We start from the raw sequence: 26,670 nt of genomic DNA on the forward strand, positions 1-26,670 counted from the left end.
CCATTTTTGGTGTTAGTCCTGTTGAGATGGTAAAAAATCTGAAGAGAGGGCCAGGACTGCCCCCTCATGTTTGTTCCATGAGCATATGAGGCAGATGTGTGAAGGATCACTCCAGGCCTGTGCACACCTGGACTCCAACCCCACTGGGGTCACCTGGGGCAATGGTTTGGACCTTGTGAGAGTCACAATGCCTTCCAAGTCCATGGGCTCTCAGTCTTAGCTGTGCGTGTTAACCATCTGTGCAACTTTTTAAAGAACACAAATACCTGGGTTTTCACTCTAGATATTTGAAGAAAACTCTTTGGAGGCATCTACATTTTTCAAAGAAGCACTTCCTGGATGATTCTGATGTATGATAGCTTTAAGTACCTCTGAGCTGATATGCAGCCAAAACAAAAGCAAGGTTACAAGGCTTATATAGGAGATAAGACATTGACCAAGGCCACAAGAGAGGTAAGTCTAATGCTCTTAATGCTCTTGGGTTGAGAATAAAAGAGAAATGATGGGTCGGGGAAGATTTCCTGAAAGGCAAGCATTTGAGCTGGGCTTTGAAGGCCAGGGCGATTTGTATGGGTGATGGACATAGCATGGCATAGGCAAAGGGACAAAGGCAAATACAAGTAGTTTACGTGCTTTACCCATGTATAGTGAACATTTGGTGTAGGAGTAAACAACCCACAAATCTGGGGCCTCCAACAAAAACTTATTTCTTGCTTGTGTTATATGAGGGTCAGCTGTGGAGGTCATCAGTGGATCTTCTGGGCTCTGTTAGGTTGGCTCAGAAACATGAATCTTCTCATTTAGGGACCCAAATTGAAAGGGCAGCCACTTTCTCAGCCCTGCTGCCCTCATACAGAAAGCAGAAACTCGAGGTGGGGACAGAGACAAGTTGTACAAGTGCAATGAAAGCTTCTGCTTGGAGGTGGTGTAGCTCATGTCTACCCACAGTCCATTGTCCAAAGACAGTCACATGACCAAGCCCAAAGCTGATGGGATGGGAAATGCCATCAACCTACAGGAGAGCATGGTGAAAGTGGGAAGGCAGCCCATAGTTGTGAGCAAAGAATACACTCTACCAAGCTCACATGCTGGGTGCACAGTAAGTACTTAGGTTCTGCCAGGCTGAGCTCAACCTAATGGAACCACACAGCTTGTTAGTAAGGGGTACAAATAGTTCTTTCTACAGAGCAAAGATCGATTTTGAGTTGATAAACCAGTGGTACGCTCTGGCCCCCATCTTTTGACTTTTTGACTACTTTGACAATAAGCACAATTAGCACAACAATTGCCCCTTGCTCTCAAGGCAGACAGAAACATATCCATCAATGACATGGTGGGCATCACCTGAACAAGAGAGTGACCTCAGCAGGCAATCAATACTGACACCTAATCACTGCAAGAAAGGATGGCATGAGATCGGCCATCTGAAACCCCGATCTCCAGTCTGGCAGCCCACTGCCAGGGTTTGCCTGGCTCGCAGCCATCAGCCTAGCTGGCAGCAGATAGGGTCAGCACTTGAGAGGTGTGTTTGTCCTGAGCCATCCCTTGGAAGGGACAGCTCCTAAAGTTAGATGCACCCTCGACATGTTATTATTTTATGGCCATCACAAACCACTGACAAAACTTGCGATGAACATTTTCCAGGCTAAAATGTTCAACATTAAGCATTTTGGTGTTAAACTTTGGGACTTTGATACCTTGTTTGGAGTGATGTCAGAAATATTTTCTAAGCAACATCTAGGCCTTGATAAGATGTCTGAGGCCTTTCTAGCCAGGTGTAAATTGGTGAAAAGACTTGTTTATCACAAGCTTGGAGTCACCAGCTTAGGGCTGTGGTCTCATGGGACAAAGCAGTCAATTGGCATAATACGGTTCTTGAAGTTTATGTTCTACCTCCCAATATAATGAGTAGTGCCTGGGCTCTTAAAAGCTATTGGTCTTTATTTATCTGGAACAAAAGAGAAAGAAGGAAACCCAAGAATTAGAGAAGGAGCTAGGCTACAGTACTAGTTTTCTACCTGAACCACTGCCTCCTCCACCTTGAGACCGAAAGAACCAGATGGTGCCCAGCTACCATTACTGAACGTACTGATCAGGAACACGATAGACCAATCCTGATAAAAAGTGAGAAAAATGTGGAACAGAACTTTAAATTCCTAAAGAATCCAGACTTACTAGGCCTATTGAAGCTGGAGAAATCTCCAAGACTGGCCCTGAGTTGCTCTCCAAATCTTGAATTGAAATTATTTCCCACCTTTAAACTAAGTAACAATTTAACCCAAAGATCATCGCCTTTGAACATTGCATTTCTTTCACAAAAAAGTTATCTATTATAAGACTGAATGGTCAACAGCTATTATAAAGCATAGATGAAAAGGTTTGGGGAGGGTAGGGAATGGTAGGAAGATTAAATAAAGGGAAGTGAAACAACTAGAACAGAAATAATGAGAATATGGACACGACATGAACAATGTAATCAATGTAATTGATCATTATGTCTAAAAACTGGAATGGGAATGGGTTTTTCTGTGTGTATTTTCACCAAAAATAAAATTAAAAAAAAAAAACAAGAGAGAGACAAGACAGAGAGAGATGCCACCAGGCTTTTAGCTCTACTGGTCTTGCAAACTCAAGTAGTGACACTCCAGGTCCTTGCCAGAGAACCCACCCTTGAACCCTCTGCAGGCTAGTTCTCCTTTGCACTCAATCAGGAAAAGGCACACTGGAGGGTCTCATCCTTGCCTCTAAGCAGAGCTGATGGATAAGGTTGTACAGATGATGCCCTGTACATGGCCCCCATGGGAATGGGTGAAAAGGGCACCCTGGCACAAGGTTGGTGCACCTGTAAGAATGGGGGAATGGGCCCTCTTCCTCATTCAGCCAAAGGCCTTATATGGCAGCTGCAGCCATGCCTATAGCTATGATCAAGCTTACTCAGGAATCAGAGTAGACCTCAGAGAGTTAAGCTTCTGGCCCACAATGCTTTTATTTAACTGTACTTTATTTTCATTCCTCGATAAACAAAGTAAGATACAGCAGGAGTGCTGGAGCCAGATTTTCTGGGTTCAAATCTCAGCTCCACCACTTACTAGCTGTATGGTCTCAGGCAAGTTACCTGACTTCTCTTTGCCTCAGTTACCTCGTCTGTAAAATGGGGATAATGATATTAATATCACGGGTTGTGAGAATTAAATCAAGCAATATGAACAGTGTGTTTAGAACAGTGCAGAGAACATGGTAGGTGCTGTATAAGTGTTAGGCATGATGGTGAGGAGGAGGAGGACGTTATTGAGGACATAGTTCATTGCATCACAATTCCCTTCTGTCTCCCCAGTATGAATTCTGTGTGAAGTATTTCCCTAAGGCCTCAGGCCCAGGGAAAGTTTTGGTTCTCTTGAGTATCAATCCACCTGTCTCTTATGGACCTTATGACTCATGTGTCCATCTTTGCTTCAGATGCTAAAATTAGCAGTTTCAGGCAAAATTAATGACTCCTCTTCAGCATTACAGAGAGGTTTTTGGGATGAGTTCTGTGTTCAAATTGCTCCTGGCCCAGATTCTTGATTTCTTTTTCTTCCACACCCAACAACAAATCCTACTGGCTTCACCTTCCAAATATATTCTGGTTCTGACCACTTTTCACCACTTCTACCACTATACTCCTCTCACCAGGGCTAATGTGCAGGTGCTTAGTTAGTTTCCTGATTCTGCCCCAGTCCCTAAAGTCTATTATTCATATAGCAACAAATGTGGCCTTCATAAGTCAATTCACCCACTACTCTGCTTCAATTGCCTTGGCAAAAGCCAAAATCCTTCTAAGCGGTTTTCAAGCCTCACCGTGATTTGCACTCCCCCATCTCTCTATCTGTCCTCATAAACTGCCTTGCCCCTTCACCCTCATGCCTTCTGTTCCAGCAGCCTTAGCCCCCTTTGCTGCTCCTCTGATATATTGCACGTGGTCAGGGCTTTCCCTGGCTGTGCCTTCTGCCTGGAGTGCGCTTCCCCCAGATATTGGCATGCGTTACTCCCTCTCTTCATTCAGGTCTTTGCTCAAATGTCACTTCATTAAAAGACCTTCCCTGACCATCTTTTCTAAAATAGCAACCTCCTTCCTGCCTTGGCATTTTATATCCCCCCAGTTCTGGTGGCATAGTGATTAAAAGCTTGGCTGCTAACCAAAATGTTGCTGGTTCAAATCCACCGTGCACTCCCTGGAAACCCTATGGGACAGTTCTACTCTGTCCTATAGGATCACTATGAGTCAGAATCAACTTGATTGCAACAGGTTTGGGTCTGGTTTTTGGTATCTTACCTTGGAGTCCCTGGGTGGTAAGAGCAGCTAACACACTTGGCTGCTAACTTAAAGGTTAGAGGTTTGAGTCTACCCAGAACCACCTCAGAAGAAAGGCCTGGTGACCTACTTCCAAAAAACCAAGCCATTGGAAACCATATGGAGCACAGTTCTGCCAGAGTAACACACGGGGTCGCCATGAGTTAGAGTCAGCTCGACGGCAGCTGGTCCTGGTATCCTGCCTTATTTTTCTCCTCATCACTTACCACCATATGTCACCGATTTATTTTGTGTGTTCCCCACCAGAATTTAAGCTCCTTGTGGGCAGGGACTTTGTCTCTGTCACCTCAATGGCTAGAATGGTGCTTGGCTCAAAGCAGAGACTTGATAAAAAGTAGACATATGAGAAAATGAAATGCTTCCTTTTCCTACTCCATCCTATGATTTCCTTCCCTGGTTTCTCAAAGGCTTGGAAGAAGTTTATAAAAACTATAGATGTTAAGCCAGGACAAAAACAAATAAAGAGGTCACGGTAGAGAATAAATTATCTTCTTAAGTGCCTCCTGATTCCTTAGTGGAAAACTATGTTGATGATAATGAAACATGGCTGCCTGAGGGGAAGTTCTTAGCTCTAGATGACTAGAATGTTCTAGTAACCGAGACACTGCCTTCACGGATCCCAGTGGATGAATGAGAGTTTGCTGCAGGGAGCAAGCAACCTCTGAGCTGAGGATAAGCATTTTAAATCACCTTCCCTCTTTCCTCCTTCCATTTGAGAGCTTCAAGGTGCACATATGCTTGCTTCTTTGGAAGAATGGTATTAACTGGCAGGGGTGGAGATGCCCCCAGCAACCGATGTTGTTAAAGGCCTTTCTTTATGGAAAGGTGCTCTGGGCCCTGAACCTAGAGTTGTGAGCCTATTATGGCTGCAAAGTTGGGAATACAGTTTGCTATTCTTCAGTCTTGGTGGTATTGAAGTTTCCCCCTGTTTTCAAAGCCGTCTGTATGCAGCTGTATGAGACAAAGCTCCTGCTCCAGCCAAAGCTCCAGGATGCCCCGGGGTGTTCGGGGTATTTGTTTGCCGGTGGTTTTCCCAAGGGTTTGGGACAATGATAAACACAATTGGCTGTTCTCTTTCTTTGCCCCAGACACGTGCACCTACATCATGCCTGAACAGAGGCCCCGTAGGGGACCTGCCCTTCTTGCAGACCCAGCCTAAGCCCCTCAGAAAGCTGGAGGGAGTCACTCCCAAGCCTGCTATGCGCGGGAGAGCAGAAAATGTGATGCAGGCCATTTGTGTCTTTTGCTATTGGAAAACTCAAACCTAGGAGAGCAAATTAATTCTGTGACACACAATGGGGGGGGGGGGAAGTTGGTGGTTGGGGGGAAGGGAGGGAGGTTGAGACAGGGTGGGTTTATTCTAGAGTACAACTTTTTTTTCTGGGAACTTTTAGCAGTAGCGATTCCATTGAGCCCTCGAAGCTTGAGGACTTTTTGTTTCTGCTCTGGGGGCAGTAAGGGAAGGCATCTTTCTGGAACCTTCCACGAAGGATCCTTTTTGTCTGAAGGGCTCCTTGCCTAAGGCTGCACTTAACGTTGCCTGCTGGGGACCCAGCGTATGGAGATGCGCATCAATTCACCAGTCTAATGTGCGTGAGGAGGAAAACGCTTCCACAAAGGGAGCATGGTAATCAGTGGCCTTGCTTCTGGTCCTCTGCTTCTATTCACCTCCTAAATGGATATAATTTCTCTAACATTACAGAATAGTATTTTCCTGAACCTATTCCTACTCCCCATCCCCCTGCTCCGCTAAATGATTACATGCATGAAAGGGGCAGCTCAGTGAAAAAAAAAAAAATTGGTCATAATGCAGAGTACCTGGTGAGCAGGCAGTAACAGGATCTGAGGAACTGTTGCTCTGTAATCTTTCACGTTCTGAAATTTAAAACAAAGGCCACTACTGGCCGGTTTCGTTAGCTAATTGTCAGACAGCAGATAAACACACTGCAGCCAGGAAAATCTCCGCTGAGTTTGGACGGCTGATTTCTCTGGCAGCAAATGAAAGCTTTGGCGGTTGCCCCCTGAGGATTAGCTGAGCAAGCCAGGCACTGGGGTTCTCAGCATGTGCCCCCCAATACTGTGGGCCCCAGTGGGTGTAAGTGTGTGTGTGGGGGGTGGGGTGGGGTGGGAAGGCAGGCACCCTAGCTCACAATTTTAGGCAGCTGCATACCCCACCCAGGGACACCAGGCCAGTGTAATCTATCCCTAAGCCTCACAACCAGGGTGAACCCAGGCTCAATGGACCACAATTTGGAGGCATTGTTTACAAATCAATTTCCCCTCCCCTAAATAGAGTGTTATAAGAGTGGACCCTTCTGCTCGGCCAGCTTGTGCCCACCTGTCACTGGGACTTCCTAGCCAGTGGTCACACTGTATTGATCTTTTTAATCCCCTTTCTTTGAAACACAGGGCCAGCTGATGTGGAGTTCCTTAAAAGAAAGACTCTCCCACCGCCCCTACCTCTACAGGTAGCTGTGTAAAATCTGGGGCTAATTCCCCACTAAAAAGTCTTAATTGGCTTATGGGGAGCCTGAAAGATCTCCCTGTGTTTACAAGGTGAAAGGAAATGATGGACCCCAAATGCCCTGGTCTGCCTTTATTCGTTTCTTGGTGGAAATCAGGTGCACTTTATTTATTTACTTATTTATTTTATTGTTTTTGAGGCAGGACTGGAGGGTTTGGTGGGTTGGGGATAGTGTTTCACTTTACTGGTTGAAGGGGGCGGGGGAGAAGAAAAGCCCCAGGGAGACACTGACAGTAGTCAAGAAACTTGGTCAGTTTTTTTCTCTTAGTTTTTATTTACATGAAGTATCTGCAGTACAAAAATGTAAACTTTGATAGCTCATAATAATAGAATAAACTCTTTATGTACAAAAATACATTTTCATATGAATGAAGCATCTTGAATAAATTAAAGTACTCTCCAGCCCTGGGCCTGAATAGCTATGCAACAGTCTTGGGCTCTTCCTAGAGTAAGCCTGCGGTGGCGGGGCCCGGAATCCATAATGCATGAAGCCCACTCCTTGTCTCTCCTTTTTAAGCCTTTTCATTGTATTGTCAGCCGGCTCAAACCGAATTTTCATGCTCGTTTTTCTTCATTAGAGTTCTACAAATTGTAAAATTGACTTTTCACCTCGTCTTCAGGGGCTGATCTGTCCCTTTTCTAAATCACACCGAAGTGGTGGCTGGGGTCAGCTCTGAGCCAGCCACAAAGGAGGTTTTGTGGAGTTCAGAAAGTGCAAAAGGAAAGGCCGTCTAGGGGCGGGCAGGAGGGGCCCAAGGCTGAGGGCTGGAGAAACAGACCAAGGGGCAGCGGCGGCGAGGGTGCAGCGACCTAACCAGCGGCTCAGGTATCCTCCACTCCTTTAAAGCTCCCGCCTCCTCCCTCCGCCTGGAGTGGGGGTCCCGAGGCCGCAGCTGGGGTCCCATCTACTAACTGTTGACAAGGAAGGGGAAAGTAAGTGTCTACAAAGGGCCTAGTGGTAGGGCATGAAACAAGGCGTCGTGTGGAGCAAGTCTTTGGACAGGCCGGGAAAGGGGAAAAGGGGATCGCTGGGGCCATAAGCGAAGTCTTCGGAAGCGGCGGGGCTGCTGGGATCGGAGAGTGGCGAAGTGGCGGCGGCGCAGGGGGAGGCGGCGGCGCCCGAGCCCCAGGACTCGGCGTCGCTGGCGGGACTCGGGGGCCCTGGCAGGCTGGGGACGCACTGCGGCGGCAGGAGGCGTTCCCGGGCACCGCCTCCGGGTAGCCCCTGGTCAGCCAGGCGCAGTGTCTCCGCCAGGGCCCAGATGTAGTTGTAGGCGAAGCGCAGCGTCTCGATCTTGGTGAGCTTGGTGTCATCGGGGAAGGAGGGCAGCACGCTGCGCAGAGCGTCCAGCGCAGCGTTCAAGTTGTGCATGCGGTTGCGCTCGCGATCGTTGGCCTTGACGCGCCGGCTCCTGCGCAGCGAGTGCAGCAGCGCCTCGGAGCGCACGCGCGCCCGGCCTCGGCGCCGCCGCCGCTCCTGCTCGTCGTCTTGCGCCCCTGGAGCATCGGGCGCCCCGGGTATCCCGGGCGGGCTTCTGCGGGGTGGCGCAGGTGGCCCCGAGGCAGAGCCAGGCGGCTGGAGCCTGGCACAGTCCTCCTCGTCGGTGAGGAAGCCGGACAGGTCGCTGCTGCTGCTGCTGCTGCTGCTGCTGCTGGTGCTGCTGGTGGAGCAGTCGAGGTCGGAGAGGCAGGTCTCCAGAGAGGCGGGCATCGTTGCGCTGTGCAGGACCGACGCAGGCACGGACGGATAGGAGGGTGCTTAGAGGGCAGAAGCCCAGGCTAAAGGCAGGGCCGCCAGGGAGCACTTACGTTCCGAACGGCCCCGGGTTACTGTGTGCCTGCTGCGGGCGCGAGAGCCTGAAAGGGCTCAGGGGCGCACCGGGAACTTGGCCTCGCTTCCTCGCCTCGCCTGCAGGGGCCACGCGCCCAGCCGGTCTCCCGAGTGATCTTGCCGGCGATCAGATCAGCTCGTGTGAGCACCGAGTGTGGCACACGACCGGCCTCAGGACCCCTTAAGTACCCGGCGCAACAATGGGCCCCCCCTCCCTTGCCACCTCTGCCCCCGCGGCAGCCCCCTTGAATGGAACTGGGCGGCAGGTCAGCCCCGTGCGGCTCCTGGGTATTTGCATAATTTATGCTGGCGGGGGGGCCGCCCTCGCCCCTCCCCCCTCCCGGAGCGTGCCCGTAATTACCACCGGCCAATCGGCGGCGCCGCGGGGCCCCGGGAGTCGTCTCCGGGCTAAGCCTGCCCGGGCGTCTCCAAGCAGTGAAACCGAGGAGGGAGCGGCGGGTGATTAGCGGCCGAGGCACGCTCCTCCGGGGGCGGCTCTGGCGCCCCTTGCTGGGGTGGGGATGGGAGGCGGGGCACCGGCAGGCGAGTGTGAGCTGCGCAGAGCTGCGGCAACCTCGAGCTGCCCAGGAGCCTGGGTTCGCATCCCTTCTCCAGCTACTAGGTGGACCCTTGACTTTGGGCAAGCTCTTTAACCTCTCTGAGCCTCAGTTTCCCCACGTTTAAAGCGGGACGAAAGTCTGCCCTGTTGAATATGATAGGAAATGATGTTCTTGGAGCACTTCCGCGGCGCTTTTGTAACGGAGCGCCGGATAAATGGTTTGGAAATGCAACGGTATCGGAGCCCGGGAAAACCCATATCCAAATAGACGGAAGAGGAGCCGTGCTGCGGGTCACAGAGCATAGGCGAGGATGGCCGTCTCTGCTCCGTCGGGGATGGTGAAGAAACTGCGGAATGAATTTGCTGACTTTCACCTGGGGGGATGGTGTGAGAAAATAAAGGGTCGGATAATTCCCCAGGTTGGGTTAGGTATTGACCGCCCCCTCCCCCTGAAGAGCTGCGGGACGACAAAATAACCGAAACACGCGAATCCCCGCCTCTCAAGGAGCCCCGAGACCCTGGCCTCGGAGAACCCTCAACTCGGTCTTTTCTCTGTGCCTCTTGGACTGGCTTTTGCGGCCTCCGCGGCCCACCGAAACTGCGTACAAGCGTGCGCACTGGAGAGAGCGGGACCACAGAGATAGGCAAAACGCTCAGGAGAGGACTTCTCCGCCTTAGTGATACAAACTCTCCTATGCTGTAGGGTCGCTGTGAGCCGGAATCCACGGCAATGGGTTTGGCTTTGGGGTTTGGATGCTAGCAGAAGGTCAGGAGTCGTTTCTCTCTGGTCACCAACTCTCACTCTGGAGCAACAGAGGCCCAGACATCCCCCAATTTTGTCTTTAGAGGAAAATAGTCATTAAGGAACAGCTCCAGATCATGGAGGTGTTAAAAACAAAAAGAATACCTTTCAGCAAAGTTCCAGCAGCCCCCCCGCCCCGCCATGGCATTTGGGTGGTGCCTTCAAGCCTGCTGCTTGGCCTTCTGTTCTGAGAGAACCCCAGCTGAGGCACCTGTCTCCTTCTGGAGGGGTGCTGTCCAAAAAGGGGAGGCAGTGCCCACCTTGGCTGACTAACCAGTATTTGCTTTCTGGCTCAATGGACTCTGCCTAGCCCCCCAGGGGCTTTGCACCCCACAAGTACCCCCAACGTGGATGAAGGTAGGATTGGTCATGTAAGGGTTTAGGTTTCTTAGAAGTCACAGAAAAAGGCCTCAACCAGGTTAGTCAAGAAAGGGATTCTGGGACATATAAAGGAACTCAAGGGCTGCTGGGACTTGTGTGAGCCAGCAGGAGTCCAGGAGTCCTTACTTTGCTTCTTGCCTGGTTCTCTCCCTGCTTCAGCTTCCACATGGCCCCAGTGCACTCCTACCAGCCTTCACTTGATGACATCTTTGGACCCTTTTCTAAATCCCTGGAGGAGAAATCTGTTAAGCCAGGGAACAGGGTCACTGGAGTAGACATTTGTCAGTTTCTTGGCCACCCAGCACCTGAACAACCTTCCTATTGAGAAATTGATGCATGAGTGCCCCTCATACCTCAATTCTTGGCAATTAAGGTGTGTCAGTGTGACTTAAGTGCTGCCAATCTGATGCCCCACTTGGAATTTAGGCTCTGAGCTGGTGACAGTTCAGAGTTCCCCTGTGTCATGGTGGTAATCCAGAAGACCGACCAACGGCCAGTGGTGGGAGAGGTGGCCACGGGCCAGTGAGCGTCCTTATCAAACTCTTCCCAGGGCCTGCCTTCCGCTGTGGTTCTGATCCCACCCCCACCCCATCTGCTTTCTCAGCCTGTCTTTTCCTAGTAGGTCCTTCTTGCTTGAGTTGGCCAGGTTTGGTGTCTGTGAGCATAGAGACTAATGCCTCTTGCTGGATTTTTTTTTTTTTTTTTAAGAAACCCGTACACCATATTGAGTCTGGGCCAGGCATCGTGCTAGTCCCTGGGGTGACAGGGATGAAAACCTGGCTGATGGGAGTGATACATCTGTGTCTTATAAGCCAAGAATTCTGTCCTGGAAGAATTCTTGGAGATTATTCATCCATCCATTGTACCTCATACATGGGAAACTGAGACTGAAGATGGAGAGACCCTTTCTCCAGGTTACCCAAGGGATCACTAGGGGTCAAACTAGGGCCAGTCTCGGGAGTCCTTTCAGCCCTCATTCCATGTTCTCCCATCACAATCAATCAGCAAACACATACTGAGTGCCTGCTGTCTGCTACTCTGTGCCCGAAGACCTATAGGCTCAGTAGAGGGGAGACATGGCCATAGAAAGATGATCAGCCGCTGGCCCAAGGACGTGCTAGGGCCTGCTAAGGGAGCAGATCTGAAGAGTATTACTCTTTTCAGGGAAGAGGCAGTGGTCAGAGAAGTCTTCCTGGCAGGAGGATACTTGAGAAGGGTGGATGGAATGTGAATAGACAACTCAGAGAGGGATGGGAATGCCTGTGGAGGCAATGTGGGGGGCTATTTGGGATAAATCTTCTGGAGGCCCCGGGGGAAGAGACTAGCAGCAATTGTGGTGGGCTTTGACTGGCCACATGACCTTCCTCTTCCTGTCTGTTTTTCCTCCTCCTGCTGCTCTCTCTGAGCAGGACAGGCATTCGCAGTTGTTCCTGTGGTTCATTGCACAAGGGGACCTGGCAGAGGGGACAAGTGGGGGCAAATGCCTAGCTCCTCTTCACCACCTGCCAAGCCATTTGCTTTCACTTGGGGTTGCATCTGTCCAGAGGGGGCACCCTTTTCAAATGTGTACCAAAGCACTTCATGAGCTAGCAGTGGCTCTGTGCTCTCTCCTGAGTTCGTCCCCCCGCCCCCCCATGCCTGTGCCTTAGTGGCCCGACCAGGCAGGCACCTTAGCTTTGTCCTGCTTGGTCTTGGGCAGTGTACTGGCAGCTTCTTCCTGGATATTAGTGCCTGCCCTTTGTGCTTTTCATCAATGCATCTCAGGCTTGGGAGGCCCCTCCTACAAGTGATCCACTGAGGATGGAGGCCTGGGAGGATGAGAACAAGGGGGTAGCTTAGGCTCAGGCTTGATTCCAAAGAGGCTTGGAACCTTCTACTCAAGAGGAAAAGGCTGGGCCCATTCTAGGAGAATGTGTCCTATCCTATGTTTAGCTAAACCCTTAAGGCAGGTCAAGCACATTTATGTGACAGCTCAGAGGTGCTCCAAGTGATGCCAAGACTGGGCTCTTCCTGGGGTTTTGCCTGCCTGTCTGACAACTGGGGGAAGGTGGCTAGGGCAGGGTCTTTGAAACGCACTCAGGGGCCAGAAGGTGCACACCTGTTCCAGGCAGCCCTGGAGCTCTGACTCAAGATTATGGCAAATTGATCAGGGAGGTGATTTTAGTTCCTTACTGAGAGGATCTTTCTGACACCCAGCACACTGGTGAAGGAACCAGCTTTTTCCAGAGATGGGAGGGAGAAGCTCTTGGGCAATGAGCAACGGATTTGATGCTTCCAGGGTCCGTTTTGAGATTCTCGGTGTTTTTTTTTTTTTTAATAAAGGTGAAAATAGGGGGAAATGGTGGCAATTTATAAATGTTTACATGTACTAAATCAGCATGATCAGTGCATAAAAATACAAAGCAGTCTAACTGTGCTGCACACGAGAGTTCACGATTTTAGGATTTAAAATGAGCCTGAAATCATAGTGCCTCTGCAGGCATGGAGGTGCATGAACGGATCCAGATTTGAATTTGTGGTTGAACATCTTCTTCCAGCCCTGTCAGTGTGTTTCAGTGGCCATGTGTATGACTTCATTTGGAGTCCACAACCTTTGAGACCTTTTGTGGACTCTGAGGCTGAGCCAAATGGCCGCCCTGCCAACCCCCTTTCACTTACCAGAAACACTTAAGCCTCAGGCTGAACAAATTATCTTTCAGGATGCTGTAGTGGGAAATAATAAGGCTAACAGGTTAAAAAAAAAAAAAAGAGTCCTGTAATTACAAGTGCTGGAATGATAATGTGTTGGGTGGGGGGGCACTGTCACATTTCATACTTTTGTCCCCCCAAATTCTATTAGCTGAGATTTATCATTCACTGTCCGCTCCAATTGGGTAGGATATTCATTTAAAGAGTGGTATGGTACCTACATGTAGATCTGAGTTTTGTGGGCTTATAAGGCATTTTTTTTTTTTTTACAGTACACGTGAATTCTCAGATGCAATTCACTAGAGGTAAGTGGTGTTAGCGTCTTACTCAGGCACTGATCCATCTGGGGAACTGGGGATAGTGGAATGCGCAGTCCTGGGTTTGTAATGCTGACCAGGCTGTGTCCACAGCAGCAGCTTTGATGGAAGTTTTTCCCCAAAGTAAAGTTGTGGAGAGGGCCACGGCTTCTAAACAAGCCCGCTCTACTTCGATCATCATTTTCTTTCTGGAGATACCTAGGGAGAGGGGTGGCGTCGGTTTCATGGGTGGTATTTTGGAAAGAAAAAGTTGTAATTTCTTTTTTTTTTTTTTTTTGGCAAAAAGAAAGGAAAAGGTGCAGTTACTCAAGAGGAATGGATGAAGGATGAGGTTGGACACAGAGGCGCACAGTGTTCCTTTCAGGGCACTAAGTACACCCGCAGATATGCAATTGCGTTTCCATATAAGAGCAGGGCGGGGTTGGGGGAATGGAAAGAAGAAACAATTCCCTATTTTCTTTACTGATGACCCATGACAGTTGTGGAAAGGGGGGTAAAAGGGAGGGGGAAAACGAGGCAGGAGGGGGGAAACAGAGGGGTCTTTCAGTGACAGAGCAAGGAAAATGGCAAATTATCCATGGTTTCCAGAAATCCGTGGAGGCCCCCTCGGCCCCTGCCCTGCTAAATACAGTGCCGGCTGTATGCATTTCCCACCCCAAAGTTGTCTGCTTAAATATTCCGAGGTATTGTGTACTGATGGGTTTGGTTATATACAGTCTGCCTATGTGTGAGATGAATCTTGGGTTCCTATGAAAGTCTTGGTGAAAAATACTTTGTCCTAGTGTTGTATAAGAAATGCCTTCCACAAGGACACTGGACAGTTCTACTGCCAAATAAATCCTTTGCACAAGAATTTTTCAAGTCTGATTGGGATTCTCAGACCTGTGCTGGTGTGGAAGGACAATCTGCGTGCTTGGGCTGGCCTAGTCCTCTGCAGGCCCTAGCAGTGGATGGGTCTGAAATGTGTTTGCGGTTTGGGCCCGTCTTGGGTGAAACAATGTCCTTTTTGTGCCCAAAGCAGAGTGGGGGAGGCAAAGGGGGTATGCAGGCTTATGCAGGGAGAGCCAGGAGGTGCAGGCCCTGAACTGAAGAGGGGAGCAGCCAGAAGGTGCCCCCCTCCTTCTCCAGCAGCGAGGCCTGGAATCAGCTTTCACATCAGCTGCTAGAGGCTATGAATCAATGCAGAACCTCCTTCAAAACCTCTGAGTTTTGCCCTGGTGGAAGATTTCTTGAAGTTAAATCATCTCCTGGGCTCAGATTAAAAAAAGAAAGAAAGAAAAAAGTCTGGTCATCGCTGTACACAAGGTGTGTACAATCTACCTCCCCAAATCCGGGCTGCACTTGCCACCGGAAGTTGCTAAAACCAGTTAATTTTGCTGAGCAGTTTCATTTTTGCCTGCTTCATGTTTTTGAATTCTTAAGAAACGGCTTCAATTAAGATCAAAAACATTTTCCCTTCAAATGCTTGTGGGTCAAGTGTGGGAAAATTGAGTGAAGGTGTTTTCTCATGTGCGTACTAAAGAAGTCACAGAAATTTACCCTAATAGAACTCAACTATTGGTTTACGGAAAGAATTCATAAGTAAACCCAGAGAAGAGAAAAACAGCTGAGGTGTTTTCCTCTCGCTTTTCTTGTACCTTAACGCTTGGCTACATAAATTCACGTTGGGTTTGAACACAAACGCATTTGGTTTGTTGTAATTAAAATGTTTTAATGAGACAACCATAAAATCCACCATTAATTATTTTATTTCAAACACTTCTGCCGTCTTTTGAACCAGGTCTATTTAGAAATAGTTTAGAGAGTAGCCTGCAGTTTTATTCTTTCCTCTGCATTATACACAGGAGTGGAGAAGTCATTTATAAATAATTACACAATGTTTTGGGTCTTTGGGCTTGTATAATATATCAAAGCGATTAGTACACTTATTGTTCCATTGTAAATGCTTTTTTTCTCCTTTCAGTTTCACTTGCCTTGTCTTCTAGCTAAACCTTTTTCTGGAAATCTTTTGTCTTCTTCATTCTTTTTGCTTGTTACAGTCCAGGCGCATTCTTCTTATTCAAACACTCCCAGCAGGGGCAAAGAAAGCGACTTCAGCCGCATCTCGAGTTTTACCATAACTTTCTGGCATTTTCTTTTCTTCCAGTTTTCCCAGACTACCTAGGGGCAATGAAGAATTATAACATACATGAATTATTGGTACTCCCCTCGAGTTAAAGGGGGAGGAAAGTGCCTCATTTTCTATGCCCCCAAAGGACCGAACGCGCAGGCGGCCGCTAAACAATGTATTTATCACTTTGCATCTCTTTGGGACGCCGGCCGCGCCCCGCACGCCCCCACCCTGGCCGCCGCCGCCGCAGCGGCCGCCGGAGTTTTGCTTGGGCCCTAGAGAGCCGACATTTCTCTTTTTATGGAGCCACAAATAAAGACTCATTGGCTGGAAGAAGAGGGTCTTCCCCGAGCCTTGAGCAAACGCCCCCCGCACCGCGGCGCTTCCCACGGCGGGGGCCTTGGAGAGGCGGGAGGGACCGCGCGGGGGGCGCGTGGGGGCGCGGCGGGCCCGCCGGGTGGGCGCCCCGACCTCCGCACCCGGGTCAAGGGAGGAAAGGAACTTTGTTGCAAGCTGGTTCCAGTTCACCGACAGGGCCCAGCCGCTGCTGCAGCCGCGTGAGGGGATTAAGGCCGCACGAGAGACGACTGCGCCGCGGCCTCCAGCCACGTGAGGAGAGAAAAATGGCTTCAAAGTCCCCAACAAACTAATCCGTGTTATCCGGCGGGACGCCTGGCCGGGTGCGGCCGCTCCAGAGCCCGGGCCTGCCTGCTCCGGGCTGGCCGCGGGAGGGGGCGCGCACCCAGCTCCCCGGGCGCCGGGCGCGAATTTCGAGCGAGAAGATGGCAACTCATTCTCCCCCCAATTCCATTTCTGGGACCCCTCCTTTCTCCTCCCCCCTCCCCACGAGGCAAAGTCGGGGCACTCTTTGGTGACCATCGCGCCTGGGTAAAAGCAACGGGGCACGTTGTAACAGAAAATTTGAGGCGCCTCCGTGAGTTAGGATGGAGAATTAGGATGAAATCTGGGGAAAATAGGAAAATTTTGGTATTGGCATTAAAATAGCGCGTTTCGTTAAGAAAATAATAAAAGATAATTCGAAGAAAAGAATACGGGAGACAAAAACCCGCGGGAGAAGTGCAGATATTCGCCTCTGGGGCGTTTTCCGAAGCAGGAGGACTTTCCGTCACCTCGCCCCCGCCCCCACGCGGCCCCCGCCCCGGGGCCCAGGGACACTTCGCAATCTGTCAGCCCGACCAGGTTTCCATATGAAGGCCGCGCCGGGCGCCTTGGGAGCGGTGAATGGCGCTCGCGGTCGGGCGGGCGCGCACGCCCCGCGGCCCTGCTGGATTTGGCTGCATTTGCATAGCAGGTGCTGATGCTTGTCCATTCTTACTTAAAGAAGTTTTAATATGGGATAAATTACCAGGAATTAGGAGCAGGCGTGGGCGGGAATAAAGGAATCGTGTCGCCCGTCTTCTTAGAGTCGCCTGGCGCGGAAGGAGAGGAGGGAGAAGGATAGAAATATGAAGTGAAAATCGACTTTAAAAGTAGTCTCCTTAAGAAGCTAGTATAGCCTTCTTTGCCCTCTTTATCCACACCCCTCCAAAAAAAAAAAAAAAAAAGAGCAATGAAAAAACAGGGAGGATCTTTAATCAATTTGATTTTAGAATCGGTTTTGCAGAGAGTGTAGCAATAATTCCGGGGGTAGTAATGAGATTAGCGCGCGAAGATCTTTGAGTCAGAAAGTCTGGCCGAGTTTAAAATGTTAATCCTGGTCCTAATCCGCCCCCTTGGCGGTGTGGAAGCGCGCACCAAGAGAGAGTGTGTTTTCTTCCCGTACTCTTAAAGAAACATCAGGCGAAGCCCAAATCAGCCCATTCTTGTGATGAGAACGAATACCTTCTCGCAGGCGCTCTCCGAGGGTGCTTGGGCTCTGACCACTGGGCTCCAGGGGCTCCCCTGGGAGGGGGCGGCATTGGGCTTCCTCCCTTCCAGAGGAACCGTGTGGCTTCTTGGGGGTGGCTCCGACCTCCGGGTTCATTCTTTCTCTTTGGAATCTTGCAAAGATTTGGACGGAGCAAAGTGGAATTTCAAAAAGATGGGATTTGCAGAGATAGGGGTTGGGGGGCAGTTTTCCCTTAACCCCCTTTAAACCTGACCCAAAGGTGTCCTCCTCAAGGGGAGAAGGTGGTTTTCAGAAGAAAAAGGGGGGTTAGTTCCACTGTCTCCCCCTAGTCAGGGTCTTGGGGGCTGGGGAGGGCGCATGGCCGCCTTAGACTCCAGCCTGCCAGGTTATGGGTCTGCTTTGCTGCTTCAGGGAGAAATGCTTGGGGTCTGGGGCCTCCAGAGGAGTCTCTAAATACTTGGGGACCTCAGAGGCTTAGGGAGGGTAATGAGCGCCCAGGGGCAATTTCTAAATTTGCGACCCTCCCCCACCGGCCTAGTAGACCTGGGGTGGGGGGGTTGGGGACGGGTTGATTTGCCGCGGGCCTCCTTTGGCTTCCCCTTGAACTTGGGCACAGGGGCATATCACCCCCTCCCTATGCCTCCGGGGGACCTGGGATGGGGCAAGGTAAGAAAAGGCAAACAGGCCCCTCTCTCACCAGAGCCAGGGCTCTCCACACAAGATGCTGTCAGACGTAAGGGGACAACAAGCTGCCTAAGGGGATAAATGCCAAGGCTCTCCTCCTCTCTGCCCATGGGCATGAGGAGCCTTTCTCCTTTCCTCCGGGGCGCCTTCCTGTCTGTACTCATTTCCAGTTTGACCCCACTTTGAGGCTGGATCGCACCCGAGATCGTGCAGGCAGACCTCTGGCTTGTCCCAAGCACTTCCCAACAGCCCACTTTTCCTGGAAGGCAGGGTGAGATGCCCAAAGGGACCATATGGTTTGGAACTCGAGCCTCGGAGCTCACAGACAATGGGGAAGCGAGAGGCCGAGGTCAGTGGTGGAGCTCATGCGGCTGCAAACCTCCCTTTCAGTCTAATGAAGCTGTTGTCTGGGGGTAATGATGCAAATGCCTGGGCCCTTTCTCGCTGATAGTCTAGAACGTGATTTGTCATACAATCTGAATCTTTGGGAGGACTTTAGACAGAACCTCCCCCAAAGATGGAGATGAGCCATATGTGCACTTTGCATCTGAAGTGGGGGTGGGGGGCGGAGGGAGGGGGCGCTGCCCAGCCGCTTCCCAAGGGACAGAGTTCTGGCCGGCCTGACAGCCGGGAAGACACAGTCCCTGATGAGTCAAGGGCTGCCTGACCCCGGGGGCTCATGAGTGGGTACAGCCGCTTCACTATCTAATCACACGTTAGTAGTGTGTGGGGGAAAAAATGTGGAGGATCCGAATCTGCCCAGTGGTGTGGTCATTGCGCCCCCTCCTTCCTTTTACCTATGTTTAGATGAGAATAGAGAAGTGGCTGGTCTGGTGAAATGCTCATTTGATTAAAAAAAAAAAAAGTTTAGATTTCACTGCTCTGAGTGTCCCAGCAGATGCTAGTTGGAGCCCAAATGGACAATTCAGAGAGTATTTCTGGAGCAGGGAAACTCTGGTTGCGTAGTGGGTAAGTGCTAGGGCTGCTAACCAAGAGGTCAGCAGTTGGAATCTGCCAGGCACTCCTTGGAAACTCTGTGGGGCAGTTCTACTCTGTCCTATAGGGTCGCTATGAGTCGGAATCGACTCGACGGCAGTGGATTTGGTTTAGTGGGTTTTCTGGAGCAGAAATAGTAAAGGAGAAGCAGGGACCAGATGTCCTGAACCTGGGGCCGGTGGAAGAGGTGAGAGGGAAGACACCAAAGTGAGGAAGACAGCTCTCACCGGGTGTGTGTGATGATGGGGATGCTGCTTACAGGAAGAGAGGCCTCTCCCCAGTGATGCCCTCGGGTGTAATTGTCATCTCCGCATCACAGCTCCAGGGGGCCACTGTTGGTTCCGTCCAAAGTCTAAAGGCAGAAATTCATTATTATAAATTAATTATCAATATTTTATTAATTATCAGGCCACTATTGTCTTGGTCATCTAGTGCTGCTATAACAGAAATACCACAAGTGGATGGCTTTAACAAAGAAAAATTTATTCTCTCACAGTCTAGTAGGTTACAAGTCCAAATTCAGGGTGTCATCTCCAGGGGACAGCTTTCTGTCTCTCTCATTTCTGGAGGAAGATTTCTTGTCATCAATCTTCCCCTGGTCGAGGAGCTTCTCAGGTGTAGGAACCCCGGGTCCAAAGGACACGTTTTGCTCCTGGTGCTGCTTTCTTGGTGGTATGAGGTCCCTCTTTCTCTCTGCTCGCTTCTGTCTTTTATATCTCAAAAGAGATTGGCTTAATACACTATCTAATCTTGTAGACCTCATCAGTATAACTGCAACTAATCCATGTTACTACATCATAGTGATAGGATTTACAACACACAGGGAAATCACAACAGAAGATAAAATCGTAGGCAATCATACAATCATACAAGGGAATCATGACCTAGCCAAGGTGACAGATATTCTGGGGGGACACAATTCAACCCATGACAACTATGTAAAGAATTGAGCCAATTACCCCTTTTTGCTGGATGCAATTAAGAAGCATCAGTAGCCCAACATGATCCTAATAATAACAGTAATGACTATTAAGGGTGGAGAGAAGATGTCTGTGGCCCAGAGTCTGCCCCGGATGGGGGAACAGAGGAGGCAGAGATGACATAGTCATATTTGCCTGCAGATGAGGCCTTTCTTTTCTGCCCCACGCTCTTCGGTACCCTCAGTGCCTGACTCAGTGCCTGGCTGAGCAAAGCTGATGCTCAAATCATGTTTATGGAGAGAATGAATTTATTTCTGGGCGCTGGCTCCATGTATGCATGTATGGCCTGCATACAGGTTCACTAGCATGTACACACGTCTGCATGCACACAGCCCTTCCTCACCTTCAGGGAGACAGGAGCAGGGAGTTGGCGTGCACCACTTCTCTGGGATTTTACTCCATTCCCTGTAACCTAAGAATTGATCCACAAGTTGACACTGCAGCCCCAGGCACTGCTGGTTGGCAGAGGGCTTGGTGAGTGTATATCTTTGTTCCCTGTTTTGTGGTGGTGTAACATTAGGAGATAAAGCAGGTAGGGTGGGAAATAGAGGCACCCTAATCCAAGGAGGAGAGGTCCCTAATTACCCCTGCTGGCTGTGGGGGTCAGGCAAGGGCAGATTGAAACCCCAGTCACGCCTTCACCCCTGATCACTCCCACGGCCACAGATAAGTGGTTGTCAGGCCTTGCCAAAGCCCTGGCCACATGATACTCTTTCTGGTTCCTCAGACACTCCTAGCCACCTCTCTTGGCACTGAGCGTGAGAGGAGTGGGGTTACCGTGGTGACCACACCAGCTTTCAAAGCCCAAGCCACAAGCTGCTCACCGCAGCACCTGTTACTATGGAGAGGTGTGTGTCCAGGAGTGGGAGCTTGGAGGTGGGACTCCTAGAGCGGGCAGGTGTGTGAGCTGGGAACCCAGGGGGACTGGGCTTCTGCTAATTTGAGGGCTATGTAGAAAACTTTTTTTAAACGGGGCTTTTTCTAAAACATTCTAGTCTTCTTTCTTGCTTTAATCAGTATATTCCATGCACGCTTTTGCTGGGCATGGATAGTGCTCAGGATTAGCACACTCAATATCTGTCTCTCTTTACTTCTGGACTCCATTTGACATGTCATCATCTTTCATATTGACGTAACTACTATGTATTTGTGAACAACTTTTGTGTGTGTGTGGGAGACTGAACTAAGCCCCCCAATATGCATTTTTATCTGCCTTTTAAACAAGAGGACTGAGGCTCAGAGAGGTTAAGAGGTATTCCCAAGGTCGTGGGGCCAGCAGGCAGTAGAGTCAGGCTTGAGCCCAGATTTACCTGGCTTCAGTGCCCATGATCTTGACTACTCCTCATTCTCCTATCCCTTCCCTCTTTTATGGGAACACTCAGTCTGTGGCCAACTCGAGCTAGTGCTGAGGATATGGGAATGGAAACCACAGCCCTGATCTGGGGGCGGGGGGACGCCTGATTGTACAGAACGGTGACCAGAGCCCAGTGGACAGCGAGGCGGTGGGGGGAGGGCAGCTCTCCCAGCTGTGGAGGTGGAAGAGGCTGGGAGAAGGTCTCTGTGTGTCTGCTGATTGGTGGCTCCTGGGGGGAAGGGCACTGGTTGTGGACACACAGGGAACAGTGCTGGGTTTGAAGCTGGTCTCTGTTCTTGTTTTCTTGTTGAGAGGTCTGGGTTCCCTTTGCTACCTTGGGAAAATCCTTTTGCTCTCTGGGCCTCTGCTTCATCATCTCAAAAAGGGTGGGGAGGTGTGAGAAGGGGACAAGGTGTCCAAGGAGCTTGGAGACCAGCTAATATCTCCAGGCTCACTGGTGTAGCGCTGCCCTCACCTGAGGTTTTGGGGAGTCTCCTGGATGTGTGACATCAAACTTTCTTCTCTGCCCTCTGGTCTTCCTATCTGCACAGTGAGCAGAGCTTGTGAGGGGCCCAGAGAGCTGAGCTGTGCCACATAGCTGAAGCCAGCAGCCTCCCTGAGTAGCAGAGGGGACTTTCTCTGGTCTCGATTGGGGTGGTGTTCCTGATCCTAGAGTATGTGGGCTGTCCTGGGCCTTTTGTCCCCAAGTGCCCATAGAACTTAGCATGACCTTGGCACCAAGAGACACTAGATTACCTATGTTCATTGGTTCAGTAGTCAGTTAATAGCTTGTTCATTCATTCATTCATCATTCACTCGTTCATTGCCTTAGCATCGATGCAATTTTCCTGGGTAAAAGATCACTTGACGTTTTGCTTAAAACCCTTCAAAGCTTTCCCATTGCAATCAGGATAAAATACTCCTGCCTTTTTACTTTAACTGTCATTATCAAGGATCTGCATCATCGTCTGACCCCTGCCGGACTGGGTGAGTGTCTCACCTCATCGCCAGTTCTTCTCCCCTTTGCCCTCCGTGTTCCAGCAATGCTGGTCTCCATTTTGTGCCTTGCTCACTACTCAGGGGCTTTGCACTTGCTCTTCTCTCTGCCTGGAGGGCTCTTCCTGAGACTGACTCCTTCTCACCTTCCAGGTCTCATCTCAGAGGCTAACTCCTGATGATCCTGAGGGAAGCCACCCTCCCCATCCCACCAGCTGCTGTTTGTTCCATCACCCTTAACAGAAGCTCAGTGACCCCTAAGCAACCCTCTTTCCCCTGGAATTGCATTTTGAACCTAAGTCTGATTCAAGGGTCCAACTTCATAATGACTAGGCTAGTCTTTCTCCCAATATACAGGAAAACAATACAAACTGAACCACACACTGGCTACATGGAAAAGGACAGAGAAAGGAGAGACCAGAGAAAATGATAATCATGGCCTTGGGCTGTTGGGAGGACCTTGAGTGAAGTGCTTAGCACGGCACTCCACCAAAAAAACCCACTGCCGTCGAGTCGATTCCGACTCATAGACGCCCTACAGGACAGAGTAGAACTGCCCCACAGAGTTTCCAAGGAGCGCCTGGTGCATTCGAACTGCAGACCTTTTGGTTAGCAGCTGTCACACTTAACCACTATGCCACCAGGGTTTCCACGGCATTAGCTGTTATAAAATATTAAATTTAGAATTGCTTTAAATACATAAGCTCAAATGATACTGTTATGAAGACATAGAGAGGCATGTGGACAAGCACATGAAAAGTCACCCTTAAATCTTCACCCCATGGTCACAAATGTACTATTCTTTCTTGAGCAGGGTTTCTGAAAGCCATTTAAAGATGGAAAACAGTGCCACCTGTTGGTTAAAAAGGATTGTGGCTGTAGAATAACCGAGTAGAGACGGGTCATCCATGCTGTGGTTATTAGTCATCTACTCGGTGTATAGGCCTATGCTGGGCACGGGATGGAAGGTGTTGGACAGGGGCAGATTACCTAATAAGCAAGGTAAGCACGTGTTGATGGCATCGACAAAATAGGAGCACCAGTTGTTCAAAGCAAAGACCCATAGATACCAAGCAGACAGGACACAAGGAAAAGTGCCACAGTGGAAGGGAACTGGCAGGGCACTAAATGAAATTTATACCAGCTGCAGTGAGTGAGAATGTGCCAGCTGGAAATAAAGTTCACGCGGGGTCATGATGGCGTCCACTCACGGGGTTGTTTAAGCTATGAGGCCCCTACCACTTCAACACCTTCACTGACATCTGTCTCTACAGTCCCCTCCTGTGTAGTTGAAACTCCTTATCTCGGTGGGTCTTTTGGGAGTATACTATTTCTTTCAAATAAACAAGAATATAGCTCTTTCTACATTCGCCCGCTAAAAATTTTATAATCCAGTTCATCTCATTCCGCTAAAATGGCATACGCCACTTTTGCATTGAATTGCTGATGTTATAGTCTCCTTTAAAAAGAATATCATGGCAACACTCAATACATGGAAGGTCAGCTCAATTGGACGGGACCAAAAGCAAAGAAGTTTCTGGGATAAAATGAATGCTTCAAAGGTCAGCGGAGCAAGGGCGGGGGTTTGGGGACTATGGTTTAAGGGGACTTCTAAGTCAATTGGCAAAATAATTCTATTATGAAAACATTCTGCATCCCACTTTGAAATGTGGCGTCTGGGGTCTTAAATGCTAACAAGTGGCCATCTAAGATGCGTCAATTGGTCTCAACCCACCTGGAGCAAAGGAGAATGAAGAACACCAAGGTCACACGATAACTATGAGCCCAAGAGACAGAAAGGGCCACATGAACCAGAGACTACATCATCCTGAGACCAGAAGAACTAGCTGGTGCCCGGCCACAATCGATGACTGCCCTGACAGCGAGCACAATAGAGAACCCCTGAGGGAGCAGGAGATCAGTGGGATGCAGACCCCAAATTCTCATAAAAAGACCATACTTAATGGTCTGACTGAGACTAGAGGAATCCCGGCAGCCATGGTCCCCAAACCTTCTGTTGGCCCAGGACAGGAACCATTCCCAAAGACAACTCATCAGACATGAAAGGGACTGGTCAGCGGGTGGGAGAGAGATGCTGATGAAGAGTGAGCTAATTATATCAGGTGGACACTTGAGAGTGTGTTGGCAACTCTTGTCTGGAGGGGGGATGGGAGGATAGAGAGAGAGGGAAGCTGGCAAAATTGTCACGAAAGGAGAGACTGGAAGGGCTGACTCATTGGGGGAGAGCAAGTGGGAGTACGGAGTAAGATGTATATAAACTTATATGTGACAGTCTGACTTGATTTGTAAACGTTCACTTGAAGCTCAATAAAAGTTAATAATAAAAAAAAAAACCCTATGGAGCACAGTTCTACTCTGACACACATGCAGTCACCATGAGTCAGAGTCAACTTGACAGCAACTGTTAACTAATGAGGTTGCTGAGAGGATTAAATGTGGATTAAATACGAGTAAAACACTAGAACAGTACCGGGCATGGAAAAAGAGTGGCTGAGTGAATGATTAAACATCAATTTCAAAGTAAAAAAAAAAAAAAAGAATATCATGGATAGCTAAGACACACACACACACACACACACACACACACAGAGATGTGTATATATATAACTCACATATCCTGTTCGAATGCGTGCGTAAGCAGAGGAGGGGGCACCACAGGTTATCAGCCTTTAGGGCCCTCACATGCCTTAATCCTGCCCTGGTATTGGGCTGAAGCAGGGAGCAGGGCAGATAAGTCAAGGCAAGAGAATTCGGAGTCACAACTCTGCCCTCCTCTTCAGTTACTTCTCATGGGCTCCAGAAGATCTTAGAAATAAACCAAGGTGGGGTGGGTGGAAGAACTGAGGGGTCTAGATAGGCCTGAGAAGCTCAAAGCCTAAGCAAGCAAGGACCTGGAAAAGCAAAATGGTATTTTTGCATAACTATGAAATGGTGTATGTACAAGCTGTTCACTGCAGTATCATTTGTAACATAAAATGTAGAAATGACCCATGTATCCATCAATACAGGAGTGTTAAAGTATGTTACATCCTTATAAGGGAATGCCATGTAGCTCTAAAAGAATGAGCAAGCACTTTAAATATTGACATAAAAAGTCTCCAAGATACTTCCTTGGCTCTTCCAGAACTAAGAAACCCTCATGGGCCACGTGCAGCCCAGAAATCTACCATCCAAGACCTGGAAGAGGCCTTTTATGGGGTGATTGCCTGCTGAATTGGAAACGCTGTAAACCTTGTATGTGTAAGATAACTTGGTCCTCAAAAGGATTGCTGTTAAAGCACATTCATTCGTATTTCCTGGTTCCTTAATGTTAAGATTCACAATAAAGTTGCATTCATCAGCTTTTCGTACTTAACTATCATTAGTGATGAGTCCAGGTACCATTCATTTAGTTGGTCATCAAATATTTACCAAGCACCTTCTAGGGGTTGGGTGCTGGGCTGAGTCCTAGAAGCGTCCCAGAGGTGCCTCAGCCCCAGGCTTTGCCCTTGGGGGCCACAGTGTGGTGAGGAGACGGCCAAGTGAGCAGGGCCCAGTGGAGAAGAGCAGCAGGCCAGGGGACACACCAAGGGTGTCACTAGGCTGCCTGGAAGAACCAGGAAGGCTTCAGAGAGGAAGCAGCGCTGACGTGGAGATTCAGAGTGTGGTGGTGAGTGAATACTACCTCCGCCAACACAGGGCTAAGAGGGCTCTTTCTGTTTATTACTGCTCAGAGCAAGCATGTTTTATTGTCCTAATGTTCTATGTTTATTTGAAAAGGAAAGGCATGCCTCTGTTTCTTTCTGCTAACGTTATTTTAAGAAAGCATTTGATCTACACCTTTGTTCACAAAGAAGTGGTTGCTGCTTCCAGTTTTATAGATGGGGAGGTCACAGTGCAGTGGTTGCCCAGTAAAGCCCCCAGTCTTCCTAATCACACTCTCCCTTGCCCTGTCCCAAGCCTTGTTGTGTGTCACCATGAGTGGCTGTTAGAACTTGTTCATCTATATTTTCTGACTCTTTGGTACTGGGATTCATAATAAAGTTGCTGGCGTGCAGAGAGTAGGGTCGGGCCAGGGCCTCTGTTCCTGCGAGACTCAGCTCCTTGGAAGCCCATGACATAAGGTGCAATGTGAGGAGCCTACTGACCCGTTACACACCCCCTCCAAGGTCTTATAACCAGGCTGTGTTCCTTTTGTGACCTCAGTTTACCCATTTGTGAAATAAGAGGGCTGCGTGAGGTGACCTT

General features: G+C 49.5%; 1 protein-coding gene across 1 annotated transcript; it reads right to left on the reverse strand.

Annotated features, from left to right (window-relative positions):
• Nucleotides 1-7,827: 7,827 nt before the first annotated feature.
• Nucleotides 7,828-8,586, reverse strand: NEUROG1 (neurogenin 1). Its single transcript, XM_049858466.1, has one exon. The coding sequence runs from the start codon at nucleotides 8,584-8,586 to the stop codon at nucleotides 7,828-7,830; it is 759 nt and encodes a 252-aa protein (XP_049714423.1).
• Nucleotides 8,587-26,670: the final 18,084 nt, after the last annotated feature.

This window comes from Elephas maximus, chromosome 2 (assembly GCF_024166365.1).
Source record: "Elephas maximus indicus isolate mEleMax1 chromosome 2, mEleMax1 primary haplotype, whole genome shotgun sequence".
Classification (NCBI taxonomy): Eukaryota; Metazoa; Chordata; class Mammalia; order Proboscidea; family Elephantidae; genus Elephas; species Elephas maximus.